Source organism: Siniperca chuatsi, linkage group LG1 (assembly GCF_020085105.1).
Source record: "Siniperca chuatsi isolate FFG_IHB_CAS linkage group LG1, ASM2008510v1, whole genome shotgun sequence".
NCBI lineage: Eukaryota > Metazoa > Chordata > Actinopteri > Centrarchiformes > Sinipercidae > Siniperca > Siniperca chuatsi.
Genome location: NC_058042.1, coordinates 13,787,027 through 13,808,060, shown reverse-complemented (window position 1 = coordinate 13,808,060; position 21,034 = coordinate 13,787,027). Strand labels below are relative to the sequence as shown.

The 21,034-nt window shown below is 38.8% G+C and overlaps 1 protein-coding gene across 4 annotated transcripts; it reads right to left on the bottom strand.

The window, feature by feature from the left end:
* Positions 1-1,270: 1,270 nt before the first annotated feature.
* On the bottom strand, positions 1,271-17,813 carry dync1li2 (dynein, cytoplasmic 1, light intermediate chain 2). 4 transcript variants are annotated; one of them, XM_044205978.1, is made up of 13 exons: positions 17,625-17,813; positions 16,699-16,772; positions 15,832-15,948; positions 15,516-15,746; positions 10,101-10,264; positions 8,405-8,498; positions 8,088-8,223; positions 7,710-7,821; positions 7,554-7,613; positions 6,768-6,812; positions 6,551-6,665; positions 5,718-5,843; positions 1,271-4,799 (listed from the first exon to the last, which is right to left on the bottom strand). In XM_044205978.1, exons 1-13 carry the CDS (start codon positions 17,708-17,710, stop codon positions 4,783-4,785), a joined length of 1,377 nt encoding a protein of 458 aa, XP_044061913.1. In that variant the 5' UTR covers positions 17,711-17,813; the 3' UTR covers positions 1,271-4,782. The 4 variants fall into 4 exon arrangements, with proteins under 4 accessions (XP_044061913.1, XP_044061897.1, XP_044061903.1 ...); XM_044205962.1 differs by having other exon boundaries at positions 1,271-4,804; positions 17,625-17,811; XM_044205968.1 differs by having other exon boundaries at positions 5,718-5,846; positions 17,625-17,808.
* Positions 17,814-21,034: the final 3,221 nt, after the last annotated feature.

Sequence of the window (21,034 nt, the reverse complement as noted above, 5' to 3'; positions counted from 1 at the left end):
CCACAACAACAAAACTTTAAATATCAAAATATAAGAAAAAAAATAAATATAAGGGCTTTGCTATAGTTATTTTTATGAGTATAGGACAGGATTGTCCCATCAAGTCCTTAAATCTTTAAACTGCGCAGCTTAGATGGCAAGCAATGGTCTATGAAGCATCATATAGTCATATCGGTATGGTAGTTTACAGCTATTTTTCTCCAAATTGATTGATGCAGGTGTGAAAGCAAAATATCCTGGATTTTTATCAGATGTCATGTCAAGTCAACTTTCAGCAGGATAGGCCTAATTTTCTTTAAACCTTACTGCCCTCCTATGGTATTTAGTGGTATTAAAAGCTTGCCTAGGTGATTGCAGAGGGCTGGAGATACTGGAAAAGTCTTGATACCGGAGTGTTGCATCCAAGCACCTATTATCCTTTAATGAAGTGGTGCAGTTCTCTGGTTAAGATGCCAGTGGGTTTTCAGTATTTTCACTTAAGGAGAGTTCTGTTCTTTTTTGAGTTGGTTCTGCTGGGCATTTACAAAAATTAAAGAGTCTGCTCAAATATACAATACAAATGTGCAGATTCACCCTCAAAAATGTTTCCCTAGCAATGCCTCAGCCAATAAAATGTGCAGTGTTGCAAACTGGTATGGCGTCAACATGGGGACTTTGGAGTAGTGGGATGGATAGTGGCAGGACAACATGTTTGGAGATTACAGGATACAGGCAATTAAACAAGAACGACTGGGTTAAAAACAAAGACTAAGTAAATTCAGTTGAATGAGTTCAGATTTAAGAAATCATCTGTTTAGGATACCAGCAGGAAATTTTACATAGATCATGTGATTCTGGTGGAAAATACACATTGATTTACTAGGACTGTACTGCTTTCACCTTTCATAACATTTGATGAATACAAAACAAAGGGAGGCTTTGTTACAACTACAATATGGATATATTTAAATCTTTACATGGTGATGCTTGTGATCTTTCAGTGTTTTACTGACATGCAAATAAACTTACTGCATTTGTTACAGTGCAGTGGCAAACGATCTTTCTATTTACATGTCTATTTTTAATTGAGCAATCAGCACAATAGTTGTCATTAGTTAGTAATGTCACTATTTCATACTGTTTGTGCTGTAGTGTGGGGCTGGAGTTAGGGGTTGTGGAGTAACTAAAGTAGTGGTAAAAATGGTCTGTTCTTACAACCTTTAGTGTTTCGTGGTAAAATGAAAAATCAATAAACATTTTATACATAGACGCAAAAATGTGAAAGTCAACCAACGTTTGGATTCTTGGTTTTATTGAAGCCAGGGGTTTGATAAACATTTTCCTTATCTTTGTCGGCATAAGAAGCTAGAATCCACATGGCAGCTTAGAGGCCTACAGAATTGTGTTAAAGTCATACAATCAAACTTCTGAATTAATTCAGGACACAAAAATGCAGCCAGCCATGTGCTTACAATGTCTTGATATCCTGAATACAAAAGGACTGGAAGCAGAAGCTCATAGTCTCATACAGATGTAGACTGTCAATAGTGGTTGAAGGCAATTCAGTTAGCACGTGAAGAGGCAGTTGCTTTCAACTGACGTGTGAGTACAAAAGTTACATCTGTTCATTATTCAATGTTGGGAGCAACATCCAATCTTTACAAAGAGCAAGTGCAACTTTGAAACCAAGCAGCAGGAAAACACTTCATTCCACTCAGCTAAATGCCAAATTTTAACAAGTGTGGCCATGTTTTATGAAGAATTATCTGTGTGGTCAATCAGGTTAGGCTGACATTTCCAAATTCTTTTCAACAGAAAGTGTCTATGGGCAAAACCATATTTGACAACAAAAACAAAACATACCTAAGTGGGATGTAAACACAAACAAGGGAACGTTTCATGGGCAAAAAGGACTAAGCTGAAAATGAATGGACATTTATTTGGTTCTACTTCAAGATGTCCCAAAAAACATCCCTAGCAAAGATGTAATGACAATGATTTCTAGAGGAGTGATATTAAATGTACAATATCACCAGTAGAAGGGGGTTATTCCATAGTTAACCACCAGGGGCACCTTCCATAACTTAAGCAGCAAATGCAGATAAATAATGAAGTTTTACTGTGCAGGTTAACTTCTATGTTCATTACTAAATGTTCTAAAAAGGCAAGGCAAAGAGAAAACTATGCATTCTGTATCTTTAACTGTACCAACAGGGAATTGATACAAGTGTCCAAGGAAAAGTGCTTATTTCAACATGTGGTGGTACTGCTCCTGGCTGTTCTTAAATTGTGCTTCATTTCTCTTCGGCAACAGACCCTCAGGTGCACATTCCACCCAGTCACAAAAAAAGAGAGGGAAAAATAAATGAAAAATAAAAACAGTAAGAGCTTCATTTTTATCAAAAGTAAATCCAGACCAGATGTGTAGCATCATTTTGACAACAAATCAAATCATGCATGAAGTAGACTGTACACCAATATGGTCTTGTGGTTATTCCCTTACAGAGTCGCATTGTATTTGTAGACCAGTTTAAAGAATTTACCATAATCTACCATAGACAATTCTGTTTTTTTTTCTCCTTTGACTCCTGAAACCCCAGATATGGTTGAGTGGAGTAAGGCATTTCTACCATGTTTATAGGGTGTTATTCAAAACAAGAGTTCATAGGCAGGTCTGAGGTTTGGAATGCAAGGACTCCATGCAAGAGTAGGACAAGAAATGGTCACTGGTTAATCTTATGGATGATTACCAACTATAAAAACAGAAAATAGTGACTAATGTGCATCTTTGGTTCCATGTTCCAATTCACTCCAGTTTTCCTTTTTTGCTATTATTTGAATAGCAAATAGCTGCTCTCTTGACACTTGCCATTAATTCTGTGAAAGCTACTGATGTACACTATCCATAGGATTAAGCAGGGCCTTGCATACAGACTTAAGAATGATAATGTACACTTAATTAATTTTGATTAGATTATGGTGTCATGAAACCATAAATATTATTACAGATTATTTGATATGGTACAGTATAATGGTTTAATTTTTTTTTTTTTTTTAAAAGAAGAGAAGTTACATAAGACAATTAAGCAACCCCTTAAGGACACAAATTAATTAGGAACATTCTTGTGAAGGCAGGGTGCCCAGTGTGACAAACTGTTGTACATTGAAGGCAAAGGTCGTCTTTTTAAATGGGCACTGAAAGAGACCGAACAAAAAGACCTGACTGGACAAACAGGTTTCCTACAGGGATCTGTCTCTACAGCTACTTCATGTAGAAACTGGGAATGTTTTAACTGACATGCAAAGTACAGTGTGAATAAAACATGTGAAACCAAAGGAGGACAGTGTTGTTAAACACTGAAGGATACAATATCTCATTTTGTTCAAACCACAGCAAATTATTGTCTTTTGGCTACAAAGCGAGTGGTTTCAACCACGGGAAGTGTTCGTCTGGTGGGCCCAAAAGTTCCATCACGTGTTTTTTCTTAATATCAGCAGCCTTTACAGCTTGTATGAAGGCATTAAATCTATTGCTCTATTGAACGCTATCAGCTAGGCCAAAGAAATCTTATTTCTGAAAAATAACAGCGACCACAGACTTGTTGTACATTAACAAAAATGTAAAACGAAATAAATTATTTGGATGACAAGAAATGGACAAATACCTTTTAACCGATGGTGCTACAGTGCATTTCCTCTTATGCAGACAAGCACCTCTACTATGACACAAACAGCTAACTGTGCGAGGCACTTAGGAGTTATAGTAGGAAAGATGCTGCCCAAACCCCTCCCCAAATATACACACATGTAGCTAAAAGAAGCGATTCTGTTGCAACCTCTAAGTCTGTCAAATCCCAACCAGTCTCATTTAGTCAAAGAAGCTATTTTCAGAATTTGGACAGAATTGCATTTTATACAAAATCAAAGTTAACCTGAATAGATATTTTTGTATTTATATTTACAGAATCCTTCGAGATGACTAGGGCCAACGATATGATATGCTATCAGCTATCTGGACTTGTCATATTAGTGTCATGACGTCAGTGGCATTTTAACATGTTATGTGATACAGATGAATGTTTCCTTAAACCGATAACGGTGCACAAAATAAAATAAAAAGGAGGAACTTTGTATAAATACATCAGTATCATATCCAACTTTTTTTTTTTTTTTTTTTTTACATACTACATATGTTTGCAAGTATTTGAATTACTTTTCTCAGTGAATATATTTAAAGTTTAAATACCTTTCCAATCGCAACCAAATTCCTTCCATAAGATAAGATGAACCAGAGGCGACATGGCCTGAAATATTTCCACTCTTTAAACCCATGAGGAGAGGGTGTTTTACCCCAGAAAATAGGGGGGTAGTCCTGCAGTCCAGCGCATCAGGCTGGCTGCCAGGGAGTGTGCACACATTTCCATAAACTGACACCCCTCACAAAACAACATTTACAGTGGAAGAGAGGACAGAAATAAAGCCAAGCCTTCAGCATGTATCATCTCATTAAACACCTCCATCTCTGTAATCTCTCTTCCCATCTCACCAGAACACCAAAATATCTGATAGCATCTGAAACTCATTTTGGTGAAACCACTGTGTGTGCTGACTGATATAGACATTGGGAATTTGGTCATTTTTTTATGCTCACATGTACATGTATTTTTCCAGAGTATTAAATGCAGTGGACGATGCAGCTGTTTTTGTTGCCTTCACGCTTCGTTCTCTGTCGGCGGTGGTATGTTGTTAGCTGAAACCATGGAGTCTTGTTTGCGAGTCATCCTGTCCAACTCAGCCTGGACATCAGTCAAACCCGGCTTCTGCCCTTGGAAAAAACAGGAGACAAAATCCAAAAGTAATCTCCTGTAGCTTCAATGTGATTTCATAAATATCAGTTTTCTATGGTCAGCAAGCGGATGGATGAGGGTTGGATGGTGATGCAGTCCCATGCTGGAGAATGGCGGCTCGCTGCCACAGTTAACACACATGCAAAACTAATCAATTCAATGGGGCTTTATTGGCATGGGAAACAGACAATCAGACAAACATGTACGCATGCATTATCCTGTCAGCTGGGTCTCACAGAGATGTTAGCACTGGAACAAAAAGTACATGTCAGTGGTCTCAGACAGAGAGATGAATTATGCAATGTTTGCCCTCAACATTTCACTGGGTAGATTCAGACATTTCACAAACAGTATTTGACTGTTATATTTTAATAATAGTAAAACAAAGAGTAAAAACAAACATGCTGGATGTGAAAATAAGAACTGTTGACATGCAAAACAGCTGAGGTTACTCAAGTAAAAAAAAAAACAAAACAGGTAAATAAATTAGTTGAGCAAGAGAGCAGTGAGATATGACATGGAGTGAGTGACATTAGTTTAATGGGGGCACTTATGATTGGAGGTTTGGTGCATACAGGCCTGTCCACAAGTTTCCTCAGATGTCAGAAGTTCAGTCAATGAGGACAACTTTTCTTTTTCTCCTGTTTTAACCTTCTCTCAGGCTGTAGAGATAAAACTCCAGACAGCAAAATGGTCCACAGCCACTATCAACAAAAGGCCCCATTTCTTACTCCTCTTGTCTGGACTTAAGTGTGGATGCTACGGGATGCTATAGTCAACAATAATGATTTATAACGGTTTTGATAAAAAGGACAACTGCTAACCTGTAAGGAAGAAGGTTTGAAAATACGTAGAGATCAGAGGTGAGTGTGCTGGAATAAGAGATTGTACCTGTTTTCTTTGCAGACCCTTGCACTCCAGCTCCAACTGCTCCAGATCCTGGGCTCCCTGGGGATCCAGTCTTTTTACTCAACAGGCTGTTGAAGAAGTTAGCCAGCACTCCCTCATTGGCAGCCCCTGCTGCAGGAGAAATGTGGAACTTAAAATCACTTCTGTATTAATGAAACTTCCTATTCTTGTGAAAAATGTCAAAGCCATCACCCATCACACTTAATGAGTTGCTAGTTCCCTTCTCAACACTAAGACTACTGAGACCATAGGCTGATTATTAACAGATTATCTTGCTTTAATGCCCAACATCCTATAATGTTGTGATTCCAAATTATCTGTCCGAGAGAGTAAAAAAAAGTCTAAAAAAATCCTTTCAAGTATGCAATTTTAACTCCACTAACAAAATTGCAATTCAAAACCACAATAGGTGAGGGTTAACAGACCTCTAGTTAAATCTAGTTAAACCCAACCTTCAGTTCTTTTAAGGTGGAATGCCCTAGCCCTCTACTGTACTTATGTAATAATGGAGAGAACGTCCATATTGTTGCTTGAGGGTGGCCAGATCAGGAGGTGTGCAGGAATAAATTCATGTGAATTATATTAGTTGTTACCTCTTGGGGGCAACATTGCTGTACTTCAGGAAAAAGTTGTTCACATTACATTCAAAAGAGTCCAAACATTGGTTTCAATAAATGTGGATGAATTAAAGACAATCCTGAATTAAAACAGAAAGCCGCAGGGAGAAACTACGCAAACTAGAGAACACTGGATTTGCAAAGAAGGATTTTCAATAATCATGTATGAAAATAAATGAGCACTCATAGAGCTCCTACCTTTCATGTTAGGGTCAGGCTTTTTGACAGCAGCCATTGGTGAGCCGCTGGTCACGGGCTGGCCGGCGCGACCTGCAGGCCTGGGAGACCCTGAGGCTGTCCGTCCCGGAGACTCCTGCAACGCAGAAACAAGAGGAAGACCGTGGTCACAAACAAATATTTTAGTTTGTTTATCCGGAAGAAAAACAATACAGTGCAAAGAAAAACTTCCACTTACTGTTGCTCCTCTCGTTGGCGTAGCTGGCTGCTTCGCTAACAAAGACTGCAGAGAAAAATAAGTTGCAAAGTGAAGCTTAATTCAGAATTGGTTGGTCAGAAATGGTTCCAACAATAGCTTCCTATGCACACTCAAATAGAAAGCATTCGGATGTCAAGATGGATACTGCTAACAGACATGGTTGACTCATTTTGGATTTTCTGGAAAATTCATTTCAAACATTTATCTCATTTTGAAAACCTGCACAGTGTATGCAAGATAAGATTAGACAGTTTCCATCAACTCCTGTACAAACTTTAATTTAGATGTCCATAAACAGAAATAAAATTGGTAGAAAGAAACCTAAACAAACACTACACACTTCTCTAACCTGCAAAGCTGAAGCCTCAGTTGAGTGTTTTTAAGACTGCCTTCCTGATTTATTTGTCCAGAAAATAGGAAGTTAATTCAATGTTACTGTCATGTGGAAGTTTCAGACATTCACCAGCACATGAGTACATTATACAAATTTGTTTAATAGTGAAAATGCCACTTCAGGATCACCACTAAAATCTTACAAATAGGACTGGTCCTGGGTTCTAGCTGTTCACTAAACTGAAGCAAAATCTGTTTGTAGTTTGTTTTTTTGAGATATCTTAACCTACCAATAATACTCACACTGTTAAATAACTTCTATCTCGTGTTATCCAGTTTGATTTTGAAAGCTTGCTTTCAAACATACTGTATTTATTGTAAATCTCAGTGGCTGGTGACAGAAATCATGAAATATGAAAGCCTGAAACATACCTGTTGCTTCATCAGGAATACTTGCTCATCCTCTGCATTTATCTCTTTGTCATGAACCAGCTGTGAAGAAGAGCAAAGGAGGAAGCATGTGGTTATACTTTGGCTTGTAATATCAACCTTAAAGTTTACATTTTGTCAGTATTTGCATTGCCATACCTTTCGTACTGGCGGCTTTGTGATAAAATCTTCAAATGGATCTTCGGGTCTGACTGTTGTGAAGTTTTCATGCAAAATCCCAATTTTTTTCTCATTATCCCATCCAGATGGACTGAAAGAAAGGAAGAGACTTCATTTACACTGGATGCAATGATATAAATTCTGTTGTAGATAATTAAGTAGAGGAATATAAATTAGAATTTGTTTTTTGGTATGTCATTGATTATAAAAACCAAAAGCAAGATGGCAGTGTACCCCGTTTGGCAACATTACCTAAAAGTTCCAATTATGACAGTCAGTAATACTTGAGACAGTGATGAAAAACCAAAGAAACCATGATAAACTAAATAAACCAGTGCATCTTACAGCTTCACTTACATGAACACTGCATCCTTCTCAACCACTAAGGCAGGTGTGGTGAACTGGAAGTCATACATCTTATGTACTATATATTTGTAAAGCAGATCCATGTTCTTCTCCTCTTTGACTGAAGTATATATCAGGCCAGCTCCATCTGTTTAATTCAGTTAAGGCAGCAATTGTTGGGGTAATGACATAGATGGTAGATTGATTGATTGACTCAATCAACAAGATATTACGGGCCATATAAAAAACCTGATCTATGGCCCATTTCTGTTTGAACAGTCAATGTTGAATTCCAATAAATTACGAACAAATATGCATTAAAAGGATACACTGTAAGCAAAACTGCCTGATGTGGGACTGGATGAAATCGAAGTGCTCCTCTCTGTAGTCATGCTCCTTCTCTAGTACGCTGACTGTGTCGCACTGAAGAATAAAAGATTGCGAGAAGGAAAGAGATCAATATTTTAATTACATAGACAATAAAAGGTCAGCATTCACTAATATATGAACAGGGTTACACTGCTCTCTGCGTCTTAAGCATATTCTACAATGTATGTAAAACTATGTGTCGTTAGGACATGGGTGCAAACTCGCCCTTGTGAGGCTGTGGGCAGATATTTTTATTTGTGCTGCCTGGTGAATTTCTGGTAAAACCAGGGCTGACTCCTAAAATGACCACATCTTCTTTCCCTCTGGGGGCAGCAGATGGGCAACTAGATGTGGTTCTGTGGCAGTGACAGCACTGAAACACAGTACTTCCTGCCCGTGGGTCTCTAGCTTCCATAATTAGTCATGAAAGAAGGGGTGAGGTTCATGAGAAGACTGACCGCACAATTTGACAATCAAAAGTCAAAATATTTCTTTTTTTTAGTGTCTATTGCTAAGATAAAGTGATACAAAGCAAAGAATGACTACTTTTTCTGCCAAGCTGAATACTTTTTCTCTGACAAGAGCTAGACAGAGGCACCAAAGATAAAAAATAAAAAAGGCACATTCACCATTTTCTAGTCACAGCTAGCATGTGAAGCTCTGCTGATGGCTACAATGTATTATTCAGCGCTGGTCTTTGCCTGAAGGGTTAACAAGCAAGTATAATGGCAGCTTTTTATTAGAGGATACTGCCTCACAAAACACAATATAAAACCCATCAGAGAAAACCAGCAGTAAGGGCGGTGGTCAAGGTGTTAAAGGAGGCTTTCTGTGCTTGTTTATCGCACACAACACAGGTTTAAGTACAGAGAGGTACCGACAGGCTAGAAGGGCTGTGGCTACAGAAGTTTAAAAAAGCAGAGCCCAGGGTGTAAGGGGAGTTTAGGGGAGTTTAGAGAAGCTATGGACCATGACCACAGGTGGCCCCAAAGAGGTTCTGGAAAACCAGTCAGCAACTAAGGAGAGGGTGGCAGGACATTACTTAGGGGGTGTACCAAGTGATCTGATCCTAAGATAAGTATCCCTAAATGTTTCTGAGGATACTGTTTAAGTAAGAGCACTTTGAGGAACTCCTAAACCCAGTGGACACACCCTCTAAACAGAAGGCTATGGCTCATTGTGGGGAAATAGATGGTATAATAAGTATCATTTCTAAAAACAAAATTGTAGAGGCTGTATGTGTGAAATATGGGAAGTTGCACTTTTTAGTAGTGAGAATGATTAACCAATATAATGCTTTATAACTGCCATAAGGATTAGGAGTTGACACAATACCAAGAGAAACATACAAACAACTGCAATCTTTTTGTATTAGGTTGTTGTCTTTTGCAGCAAACTGAACAATACTATTGTACTGTTAGCCATGATTAAGTATTCCATTACATTTGATTTGGTATCATTCTTTTGGCTCTGGTCACAAGGATGTATTAGGTCAGAGAACCTAGCAAATGCCCTACCTTAGACACAAGTACCTCTGAAACGCTTTCAAGCTTTAGATTGGTAACACCTCTAACAGCAAGACCAAAACATTAGTTGTCTCTAGATAGAGTCTACGGCTTCACACATAAGACATTTTGGGCTGCAGTTATTATTTACCTTTGTGCAAACTATTAGCACTGGAATGCCCAGGTTGTGTGTGAGTGTGTTGTCCCCAAGTGGTAGCACAACGGCCTCGTCTTCACCTGCGGTTGGGGCCCGTCTCTGCGGAGAGGATGGGGTGGCATCCTCGGGTTCTGCATACTCCTGGAACGCTTTCACCACTGGTGGAAAGACAAAGGGAATAAAAGATAGGAATTCAGACCATTAGTGAACATACAGCTCTGGATGAGCCCAACAAAAATGAAGATTAGTTCAGTTCCCAATGTCTTTATATCTGCCTCATCCTATCTCTTTAGTAAATGATCATGCCTAGTCTCACACTGTACACTTTAAAAAAAATAAAAAATAACAAAAATCACACCATGGACAAAGGCTTTTTCACCTTGTTTTCAATGCCATAGTTAACCCCTATTTTACAATAAATCACTAAAAGAACATGTGTATTTTTATAAGAAAATCTTCAGGCAAAATGTGTATATTGAAAGGAGATCTCATCATGTACCAGTAGATATAAATAAAAATTTGACCCAATGGTGTTTATGCAGTTAAGTTAACCTGCCCCTCTTATCAAATAAAAATGTCTTTCTTTCCCCAACTGGTATCTAATTGGTTTGCATTTCTGAATGTTCTCTCTCTCTGCATTTTGACCCATTCTGACATGCATTTAACAGGGTGTAGTGACATAATAACACTCTCAGGATACAATTGACAAGTTACACAAAATAAATTATGTGCAAAATGTTAAGGTGCCCAAAAGACCTAAAATATAAAAGTGTCAGGCATTAGCAACACATTTAACAAGATTATTGAGCCTTCCTTCACTTTGTCTGTAACAAACTCTTCAAAACACCAGAAAAAACACAACAACATTAAGCTGACCAATCCAAAGGTCTAGTGGTCTCCACTTGGTATCTCTATAGCCCTATCAGTACCGTAACACAAACATATGAGGCCGCAGCTAACCCTGAGTGGGCCCCTTCCCTGCAGCACAGAGCAGTCAAAATTTAACATCTTTCATAGTGAGGATACTAAATCACTTCAAACGCAAATGAGATTTAACAGACAACTTTAGAACACACTTTAGACACAGATTGTAAAGTTAATTGTATTGAGCTTTTTAAAGTGTCACAACTGCAGTCAAGGTGATCCTGCGACGGCCACGATTGCAGGAGCTGTCCATGGTATTTGACTCATTACTCATTGTCCCCCAGGCATTATTAAAAACCGGCAATTGATAAAAGTGTGATGAAGACACAGAGATTATATATATATATATATATATATATATATATATATATATATATATATATATATTTTTTTTTTTTTTTTTTTTTTAATTTTTTATTTATTTATTTTTTTTCTCTGATCATAATGTCTAATGTCAATGTTCTGTGGTTTATAAGTGTACGAACTACACTCAGACTGGAGTTAGTGACAGACAGATAGATAGATCTGCGTTATAAGCTCGTCTCCTCCATGAAACGTCTGTATCCTCACTGCGCTGCATTATTTTAAATTATGATGAACTGGTCGTGGGTCACATCTCTCAAAACATTCAAGCCAATAAAGCCATTGAATTTAATTGAAAAAAAATTGACTGACCTTCTCTCAGCACCCCCAACTGTGACTGACTCTCAGTCCAGTGGCCCTGGTTTTTAGAAGTGCGCTTGCGAAAGTCACAGGTAGAGTAAGAAATAGTTTAATAGCCATGGCTACATCAGGCACACTTGGTAATAAGGAATGGTGCTTGTGGCGTGGGGCCTGTTTGGACTGCGGGGTCCCCCACCTCGCAGGGGCTGCAGGGGTATACTTTACGGGCCAGAGCCCTATAATTTTTTGATGTGCACATCATCTTTGTTGGTGCCTTTGGTAAAGCTACGGAGCCACCCGTGCCTCTGCAACATGCTGATGCAGAACTATAAACATGATTTTATAGCGCAGTGTTAATTGTGCTCAACCTCAAACTATGTCCCTGAGATTAGATCATGGGGTCAACGCAAATGCATGGCACTTAATATATTAAAAAAAATGTAATATATATTCAAATATGCCCGCTCCTGCCCAATGACTGATTAAGAAAATTCCAAAATTAAATGCACATACAAGTCATTAGTGTTATAAGTCTTGTATAGTTTAGTATATTTGGGAGAAATTGTGTTAATTATGCTAAATTTCCACTGTTAATAATAGGCTTTGGGTGAAAGGTAGAAAAAGATAAATATATGGCATTTTTCACTTTCCTGTTGTGCTGCCCCAGCTGTCCAGACATTTACAAGGCTGCGGTGTAGTGGTGGGTGGGTTATACGCAGGAAGCTTTGGCCTACTTCCTCAGGAGGTTCAGGAATGCAGTTGGGGACAGCCCACAAAGCCAGACTGCCTTGTTGTTTTGAGCCTCCTCTCAAACATGAGATTTAGTATAGGGGCTGAGAACTGGTGTTACAAGCAATCTAAAAAGGGAACCCCTTCTTGGATACAGGATTACACAAATCCAGTGCATATGCACCAATAGGTTGGAGTATGTACATTAGGGCTTAAGAGCAGGAATTTAACATGCAGATTTTACACAATCCAAAAGGAAGATTCATGGAAATCTCTGGCCTTTTTTCTTGCTGAAGTTTATATACAAAGGCCATCTGAACCTCATTTACAAATGACTGCTTTAATGACTGCTAAAAGAAGTCAGACTTCCAGTGCAGATAATTTAAGCTACACAAGGGTGTGCTGGGCCTTGACATGGCACACAACTAGGCGATGTATTGAATGAAAACACAGACAAGAGACCAGATCAATTAGCCATTGATCAAAACCTGACAGTATTTAATTTACTGTTAACATTTTTAGATGTCTTAAGAATGTCTTAAAATCGACTAGTCAAGAAAAAATATAAAACAGGAGTAGCTACTAGCAAAAAAAAAGAAAAAAAGAAACATCACTCAAACATTATTTTCACTGCAATCCATTCATCACGGTGCTCTATCTCCACCACAGTGAAGCAGAGCAATGGATTATGCTAAAGGATTGATTTGAGTAGTTTGTATGGGCGTTTTGATACTTTTTCCATGATGCCAAATAGAGAGATTTTCAGTGGAGTACCACTTTAAAATACAAAGTGAAAGAGACAAAGACAGACAGACTTTGCCCCACTGAGACTTGTATCTGTTATACAAACAAAGGTGAGGTCAAAATGCATTGGCACACATAATCGAGGACTGCTCAGCCTTCAATAAATTAAATATACTGTACTTTAAGTACAGTATATGTACCTTAAAAAAATTATCACAAAAGAAAAGACCTGCATAAGTCATCGAGATCCTTATTATTAGGTTTATTAATTTCTTTAAAAAAGGTGTCAGTGAAACCCAAAGCTCAAATTTATCTAGGAACAAAAGGTCAGATAAGCAAATTTGGTCTCACTGGCACTGGTAAGACAAGTTTTTACATCAGTCTTGAACTGTTTAGCTGAGCTAAAACATCTTTACAGCCGTCGGGTTACTTGTTTCCTTTAATTTAAGTGAAACAGACCTACAGTCAAAACAAAATACTCAAGATATTTGCCTACACCAGATACTGTAGCTTGGAAAAAACCCTGTCTTGTTGCTACCACAGAAGTCACTGAGTGAAATATTTGTCATTTCAATGCGTGACCCAGGCAGCAATAGGTTGATCTTATAATTTGACTTGAGACAACTTCAGCAGCCAGCCTACTTCAGTTACAGTACAGCAGGAGTCAGAACGTCCGGCCCACTGACTGTATTCAGACCCACTCACTTTACTTCCTTTCCTTGACGCTGCTGTTGGAGGGGAGGGAACCATGATGCAAGAAGCCTGCAAGACTCCCTGGACAAAAGCCACTCAGCCTGTCTCTCTCACTCACAAACTGAAATCCACAAATACGTAATCTGACTAGGTCTCACCAATCTGCTACTGACATCACAACTAAGATGCTTTATCTGGATGACATGCCTCAGCTAAACTGGAAATCTGACCATGTCAGTGGGTGGGGATGAAATTTCTGGCCAAAGAGAAAAAGTAGGAGGAACCCTAGAGAAATCTGACAAACCTCACAAAAAAAAATACCTCCACAGTACAGACAAACACCACAGTTGCAATATATGAATGTTCAAGCCTACTTGTACTGAATACAAGGTATACCAGTATTTCCTTTCTACTGCATTGTATGAATCAATTTCAACAATGCTGAACTAATACAGCCACTTGAACTGAAATAAGTCAGTAAAGCAAGTTGAAAATGTGGACCCATTAAAAGTCGTTATACCCACTTCAAGTGTTATTAATTAAGAATGTGCTTTAGTCGTCACTTGGCTACCAGCTTCCCTTTTCTTTTTCACACATTTGCCAGCAGCTCAGACAACTTGTTACGACTTGTCACTTTTTAGCATGTTATGTGTTGAGAACATTTGTAGACCTGTTCTGTCAAATTCATCTGCATCATTAAACAATTTTACTTATTTGTGATAAGTCATTTCAGACTTGTTAGAGCAACAGCAGCAAGCAGACTTTGGAGGCAGACAGGAACCTTATGTAAAACCCTGCAGGCTGAACTATCTTGTCTGAAAAGTCATCTCCAAAAGCATTTTTCCCAAACACAAAAGAACTGTTCATAAGCAAGAGATGACCAGGTCTAAAATTAACAAGAGAACAACATCTGAGTGCATCACATTCGTTGATTAGCAGAACTTGCCTCCAGCCAGAACACACAGCTGAGGATCATGGGCCTCTCTGATGATGACCTAGGAATATCCATGACAATGTGTAATTTTATACAGTGCTTGCCTTCCACGCTACGCAGCGACCAATCTCTCCTTTTTCCCAGCAGCAATAAGAGCCAGTCAGCAAGCAGACTGGCTCTTATTATGTAAGACTACCATTGCTTCCACCCTGGAATGCTTCAGGCACCTTTTCTGAGAGCTGTTTCATTTTAGCCCTCTCCTGAGATATACAATTCAAGAAAATGTAGGCATATCATATTTCCATTTAATGTCTCAGATTTTTGCATGTTGAGACATAAAAAGACTGCCTCTTAACAAATCACCACCTTATATTAATCTTAACCAATGATCCACTAAACATTGACTAAATGCTCCACCAGAGAACAGGCTAGCTACGTAATAAAAATGTACACATTATAATTTGTGGGTACTACTGGACAGTATAACGAAACCTGAGATTTTACCTCTAAACCAGACCTCTTAAAAGGCGGCACATAGTTTTGAATGTCCAGCTAGGTCCAGCAGAAAAAGACCTTCAAGCTAAGAGCTAAATTTTCAAAATAAAAGCATTGTGTTTATTATTAGTACACACATCGTTGACAATTTACTATATTGGAGTTGTCATTTCAATACAGTCCACAATGTGACTGACATATGGTAGACAAAGTTAAACATTACTTACTCTTCTGCTCCATTTCTCTTATGTCCTCAGGTGGGATCTTGAGCTTGTCCACATGGTCACGTAGCACACTGGCCCACTTCTGCAGTGACTCCATAATGGTCCAGGGCCGTGACATATCCACAACAAACACAGCTAGACAGTCAGGTAGTGACTGAGCTGAAACAGCAAACTTAAGTAGGCCTTTGTGGTATAGGTCTCCATCCAGGATCCACACATTACAGCGAGTAAGGTCTGCAAGCAATACAATTATTGTTTTAAACTACTGTTATTTTGTAAAGGCCACTGCCCACAGAAAAGCTACAGCAGGTAAACTCACCATCTCTGTCCTCATCGTGGACATTTAAGTACAGATACTCCAGTCCCCTCCCTTTCTTGTTGTGATCAGCTCCTTGAAGTTTGGCCACAAGCGATGTTTTTCCTGATCCATCCTCACCTGTAAGATATTTTATTCATCAGCTTACATATGACATTATTCATTATTATTAGTAGCTATTCAGTTTACTATGACAGAAGTCTAAGAAACTAGCAAATATATAAGAAGCTGGCTGGAATTGGCATTTTGCTTTAAAAAAAATTACTTCTATTTTAATTTCAATTACCAAATATGTTGCAGATTAATCTATTAGTTGATTGACTGTACTACACCCAGATCTGCTCATCCAAGTATTGGAACCTCTCTGGAGTTGCAGTCATAACATTGTTCAATACATTACATTACATTATGGATATTCTACAATAATAATGGATATGATGTACCAAGATATAATCACTTCACTTACTGCCTATACAAAAACATATCTAGACTTAATAGTTTCACTTCCAAAGCAGCACATGTTCTCATGACTGTCAGAGGCTGCAATGTCTCACACAAATCTTTCTGGTTAATAGCAGTATTTCTCACATTTTTGGAAAGCAAACCCATGTAAGTATGCCCACACCCAAGAACACCTCTTTGTGTATTATGTTAATTATGTCTTCCTTTCAAGAGTGTGGGAAGAAACACATCTTAAAGTACAGACTGTTTAAAAAGTCAGAAAGGTTTTAACGTGCAATTTTTGGCTTTTGTGAGTTCAGTATGGTTTTGCAGTTTGCCAGCCCTCCACTCCCCTCCCCTCAGGGTTGACCACCATAAATACACTGCAGAAGCATGAACTTTCACACATGTGTCTTAGGTGATACTTACCAAATACCAGGATATTTTTTCCTGATGGCAACTTTGAACTCGATCTAGTTGATACTTCACTCAGTATTGAGGACCTACAAGAAATAACAAGACACATATTGATAAAAACAGACACACAGTTTAACGTTACGCATAGCCGTTAGACTGACAGTCAAGTGGCACATTGACAGCTTCCTATCTCAAAACACAAGTTGCTACCTAAACAGTAATCGGCTAACGTTACGTAACTTAACTATTACTTATCTTCTAATCTTTCGAGAATATTATTCCACTGTTTTAGCTAACCTAGCCCAGTGATGTGTCCACGACAACACAAAAAAAGCAGGAAATGATAAGTCATCTCCACTGACCGGTACGTTAGAGAGAAGTAGCTAACGTTACGCATCTGAATCCATTAAACCTGAAAAGTTGAAGCCCCGTAACAGTACGATCCCTAATGATAAGCGTTCACTAAAGCCAACATTATTTTTCTGCATAGTTCAGTTAGCCAGTTATGGTATTAGCTTGTTAACATTAATGTCAGCGTTCCTGTTAGCTTGCTGTAGCCTACATAAAAGGAGCTAGTTTTTAAGGTGTTGTCTTGACATGAACTATCAAAGCCCCTGACACTATGAATGGCTCACTCAAACGTGACTCTTGTTAATTTAACAAGATTCCTTGTATTAGTAAAACTCTAATGGACAGTATTGGCCAACTACAATGTAGCTAATCAGCAGTAGCCCACTTAGCTGACGTTAGCTGAGCTACTAACACAAGTAACGTTAGCAATCTGACCGCCCAGCTTCCGTCAGAGCTAATGTTACTGTTAGCCGGGCCGGTGTTTGATTGTGAACAACCGGCAGTGACAAAGCAGAACCATTACGGTTGTGCTTTTCCACGAAGGGCCACGGCAGGCATGAAGTCTTTAAAAGAATAGCAGAACTTGCCAAAGGTTTTGTCCTTCTTCCTCTTCGTTGTTATTGTCGCCTGCCCCGGCTGCGCTCGGGAGCTGTTTCTCCAGAACGGGAGCCATCTTCTCTTTCTACAACCACAAAGGCAAGGCCCTGCTTCTTGGGCACCACTAGCACCGCCTTCATCCAAGTGGCCAAGGGTACGTTACATTCAGTGGGTCCCCACCATTACGACGCCGGCGTACACCGGGTAGGCGGGGTCTGCACACCATTTAAAAGGCGTCTCAGCCGGCGCATTCGCCGGATGCCCCGCTCAATTCAAGCGGCGGAAGCGGCGCTTACCTCGACCACATGGCCCATTCAAACATAAACAGGACAAGGGAGATTGATAAACCTGAGAACCGATGCATGTCATTCAGGCTTACATTAAATCATATTGTGAACATTGCTGGCAATTATTTCTCAACTAGGAAAGCTACCATAGCTTTTACCCTGTAGGCCGACATTGTTGTTTGTTTTGTCAGCTGACAATTACATGGTTGCTGCCGCTGTCTGACAGATTACGCTTCATTTAAACAGTTTTCCCGGCCCTCGCCGTCAGGTGTTAAGCGGTGCACCGGCGCACCTAAATTGAGCGGACTGTTACGTCGCGCCGGGACCCTGAGTCCACCTCTGCACATCCGACGTTCAGTAAAGTAGCTCTATAGTGTCGTTGTTGATTGATTCAATAAATATTATAAGGATATAAAAGTGGATTTGTACAAAGTGTGATAATAATATATGAAAAATAGAGGATTTGACACAGGTAGACTATGTTTGTGGTTCAACTATCAAGCAGTACCCTACTTCTGTCCACATCCCAATAAGTGATGTCATGGTAGTTTTTTCCCCTCTAGCAGTGTAATATCAACAATTGCCTTGTGACCAGAAGTTTAACATGCTTGAAAGGTTTAGCCTATAGCATTTGCAGGTTTCTGTAGTGCCTGATTCAGTGTGGATTTAACCTTTAATTATTGACCCTACAAACTTTTTACCAGCTAGGTTCCATTGGTCAAGAAAGGTCCAATAACTCTGCCAATTTTAGCCAATTTACTTACTGTACTGTACCTTTCTGTCAAAGGATGTTGAGTTGTAAAAGGTAGTTTTTATGGGATCAAGAATGATTAGAGGAGTGTCACTGGCATTGTGCACACTTTTAAATATGGTGTCCCTGTGACACAGTGTTTATTGTCCCAGTATGGCAGGGTGTTAGATGGCTAAACACTCTTGAGTTTGCCATAAGAGTGTGCCTACCAGCCCAGAACTTCCCACAACAATTGCTCTAGTACCACCATCGGTCAAAAGGTTAAGTCATATTCGTTTAAGTCACCGCAGGCCACCATGAATAAGTGGAATCTTCTCTCTAAACATTTTGTGTAATTAAACTTAATTTGAATCCTTAAGCTCATGAAATCTGAAATATTGTTTATGGCCACGTAGTTTTTGTATTATTTTTCATTCATATTATTTCACACTAATAATAAGTGTCCAGTAGGGGGTGCTAATCATGTTTCTCTGAAATTGAATTAGTGCACCTCTCCTCCCTTTCCTGCAAAGGCTCAAATTGTACTCATTTGAACTGAGATCATATTTGTGAATCAAGCCTATTACTTCACTTTAGTTGAGATTTTTATGGCGTTTTTTTAATCTTGAATTCTGACTGATAAATATTAAATGCAGAAATCCACAATCCACAAATTGTATTTGATCATTAGGAGACTGTTTTAGGCTGGATCTTCATCAGGTCAAAATTACCAGTGGATTTGAGTTGGTATGGAGGTACCATACTTTGATTTCTAATAACATTGCACTCATTGTGGTTTTGCATATAACCATGCTCTTGTTGACACTGCTGAGATTTTCAGTTGCTGATCTACAGTATGCCTTTAAACCAATAAAGCCCAGACAAACTGTGCCATGTAGCACAGTTATCAACTGACTTTCCTAAAGTATGACTTTCAACAACTTTCACCATCATATTTGGTATGTGTTTGCCGCACCCTACGAAGGAGTACCCAAAATCATCCATTTCATAAATGTTTTGAGATTTGCGGTGAAAACAGCGTATCACTTCTCTCTATTGAATGACTTTTGGAATTTGGCTGTAACTTCTAAAGAGGAACATCAGATATCAAGCTCGAACATTTTTGGATGAAATCAAGTTATTGTCAGTTCATTCATATATTCATTAAAAATATATTAACCTGTCCAGTGTATAACCGTCCTCACACTGCGAAAGCTTCCACACAAGCCCAGCTGTTTGCCATATTCTACCACTGTGGTGTTGACCTATTGGCTCATAGCGTGTTGTAGCACCCAACACCTGTTTCTTTATTTCTCCACCTCTTCAGTCTTCGTGTCAGTCTAGGTCAACGGGACCAGGACGTGCAGACAGATGAGTTTTGGACATTTACTTGATAACTCTGGGGGTTTTCCAAGGCCTCCCCATATGCCTGTGAGTCCTCTGTGTATGTGGAGCAGTGTGGTTGGCTGGGATGGTGGTTATACTCCTGGGAATGCATTCCAGAGCTTTTGCATCATGTGAAACTCAGCCTTTGCTGCCCCTTTGACACTGTTTAGCTCTGCTGCCAGCAGGGAAAACAAACAAGATAGATCTTATTTTCTTTATCAGATAGAAACTAAAACTTTGTGGCATCTGGAAAGCAGAAAATGTAGATAGCAGAGCATTTTATAAAATTCAAAACAAGATCAACTTAACAGAAATGGTTCTCTTCAGTATTACTGTGACTGTCGCTTTTTTTTTTTGAAAAAAAAAGAAGATATTTTCTTACACTCTTGTCTGGGTTGTTTTGTGGCAATACACACTGAAATAATCAGGAATATTTAATGTGTCATTGTCAGAAAGCCATACACAGTTTTAATAGAAATCTCACAAATGTGCAATGTAACTAGATCTTTGCATAAAACATTAAAATTGTGTCATTGTTACATCTAAAGTGTTTATTGTATATCATTTTATTCTTAATGCCCAACAAGGTTTCTCCATAGATGCTGTGTTGTACTATGAGCTCTTGTAACAGGAGAGGGGGCTGTCTTCTCAATAATACTGTCTGTCTGGTATTAAATCTGCAAAACATGAGTGATAAATGTGTTTTTAAAAGATCCCTGATTTGATTAATATACATCTGATATATCTGATAGTTATCAATGGTTAGATACCTCAACTTAGCAGGGTGTCAGTGGCATGCTGCTTGGGTCAAATTGTTGAACTAAACAACATTTTCACCTAGAAGGGTCAGTTGTTGAATTTCATTAAGTCTCAACCGGACCAACCTTGTCCCATTAACACATGGAAGGCAAATAGCAAAGAGGCGCAATACATCAGAATACTTCACAATGATTAGAGTGAACTTTTGGTCCTCTTTATATCCCTAACAACAGTTACC

Coding starts and splice junctions, on each gene's coding strand:
- dync1li2 (XM_044205955.1), bottom strand. CDS start 17,710: ATGGCTCCCGTTCTGGAGAAACAGCTCCCGAGCGCAGCCGGGGCAGGC. Junction 10,265..15,515: donor AAGAGAAATGGAGCAGAAGA/GTAAGTAATGTT, acceptor TCTTTCCACCAG/TGGTGAAAGCGTTCCAGGAG. Junction 8,224..8,404: donor CAGGCAGTTTTGCTTACAGT/GTATCCTTTTAA, acceptor TGAATTAAACAG/ATGGAGCTGGCCTGATATAT.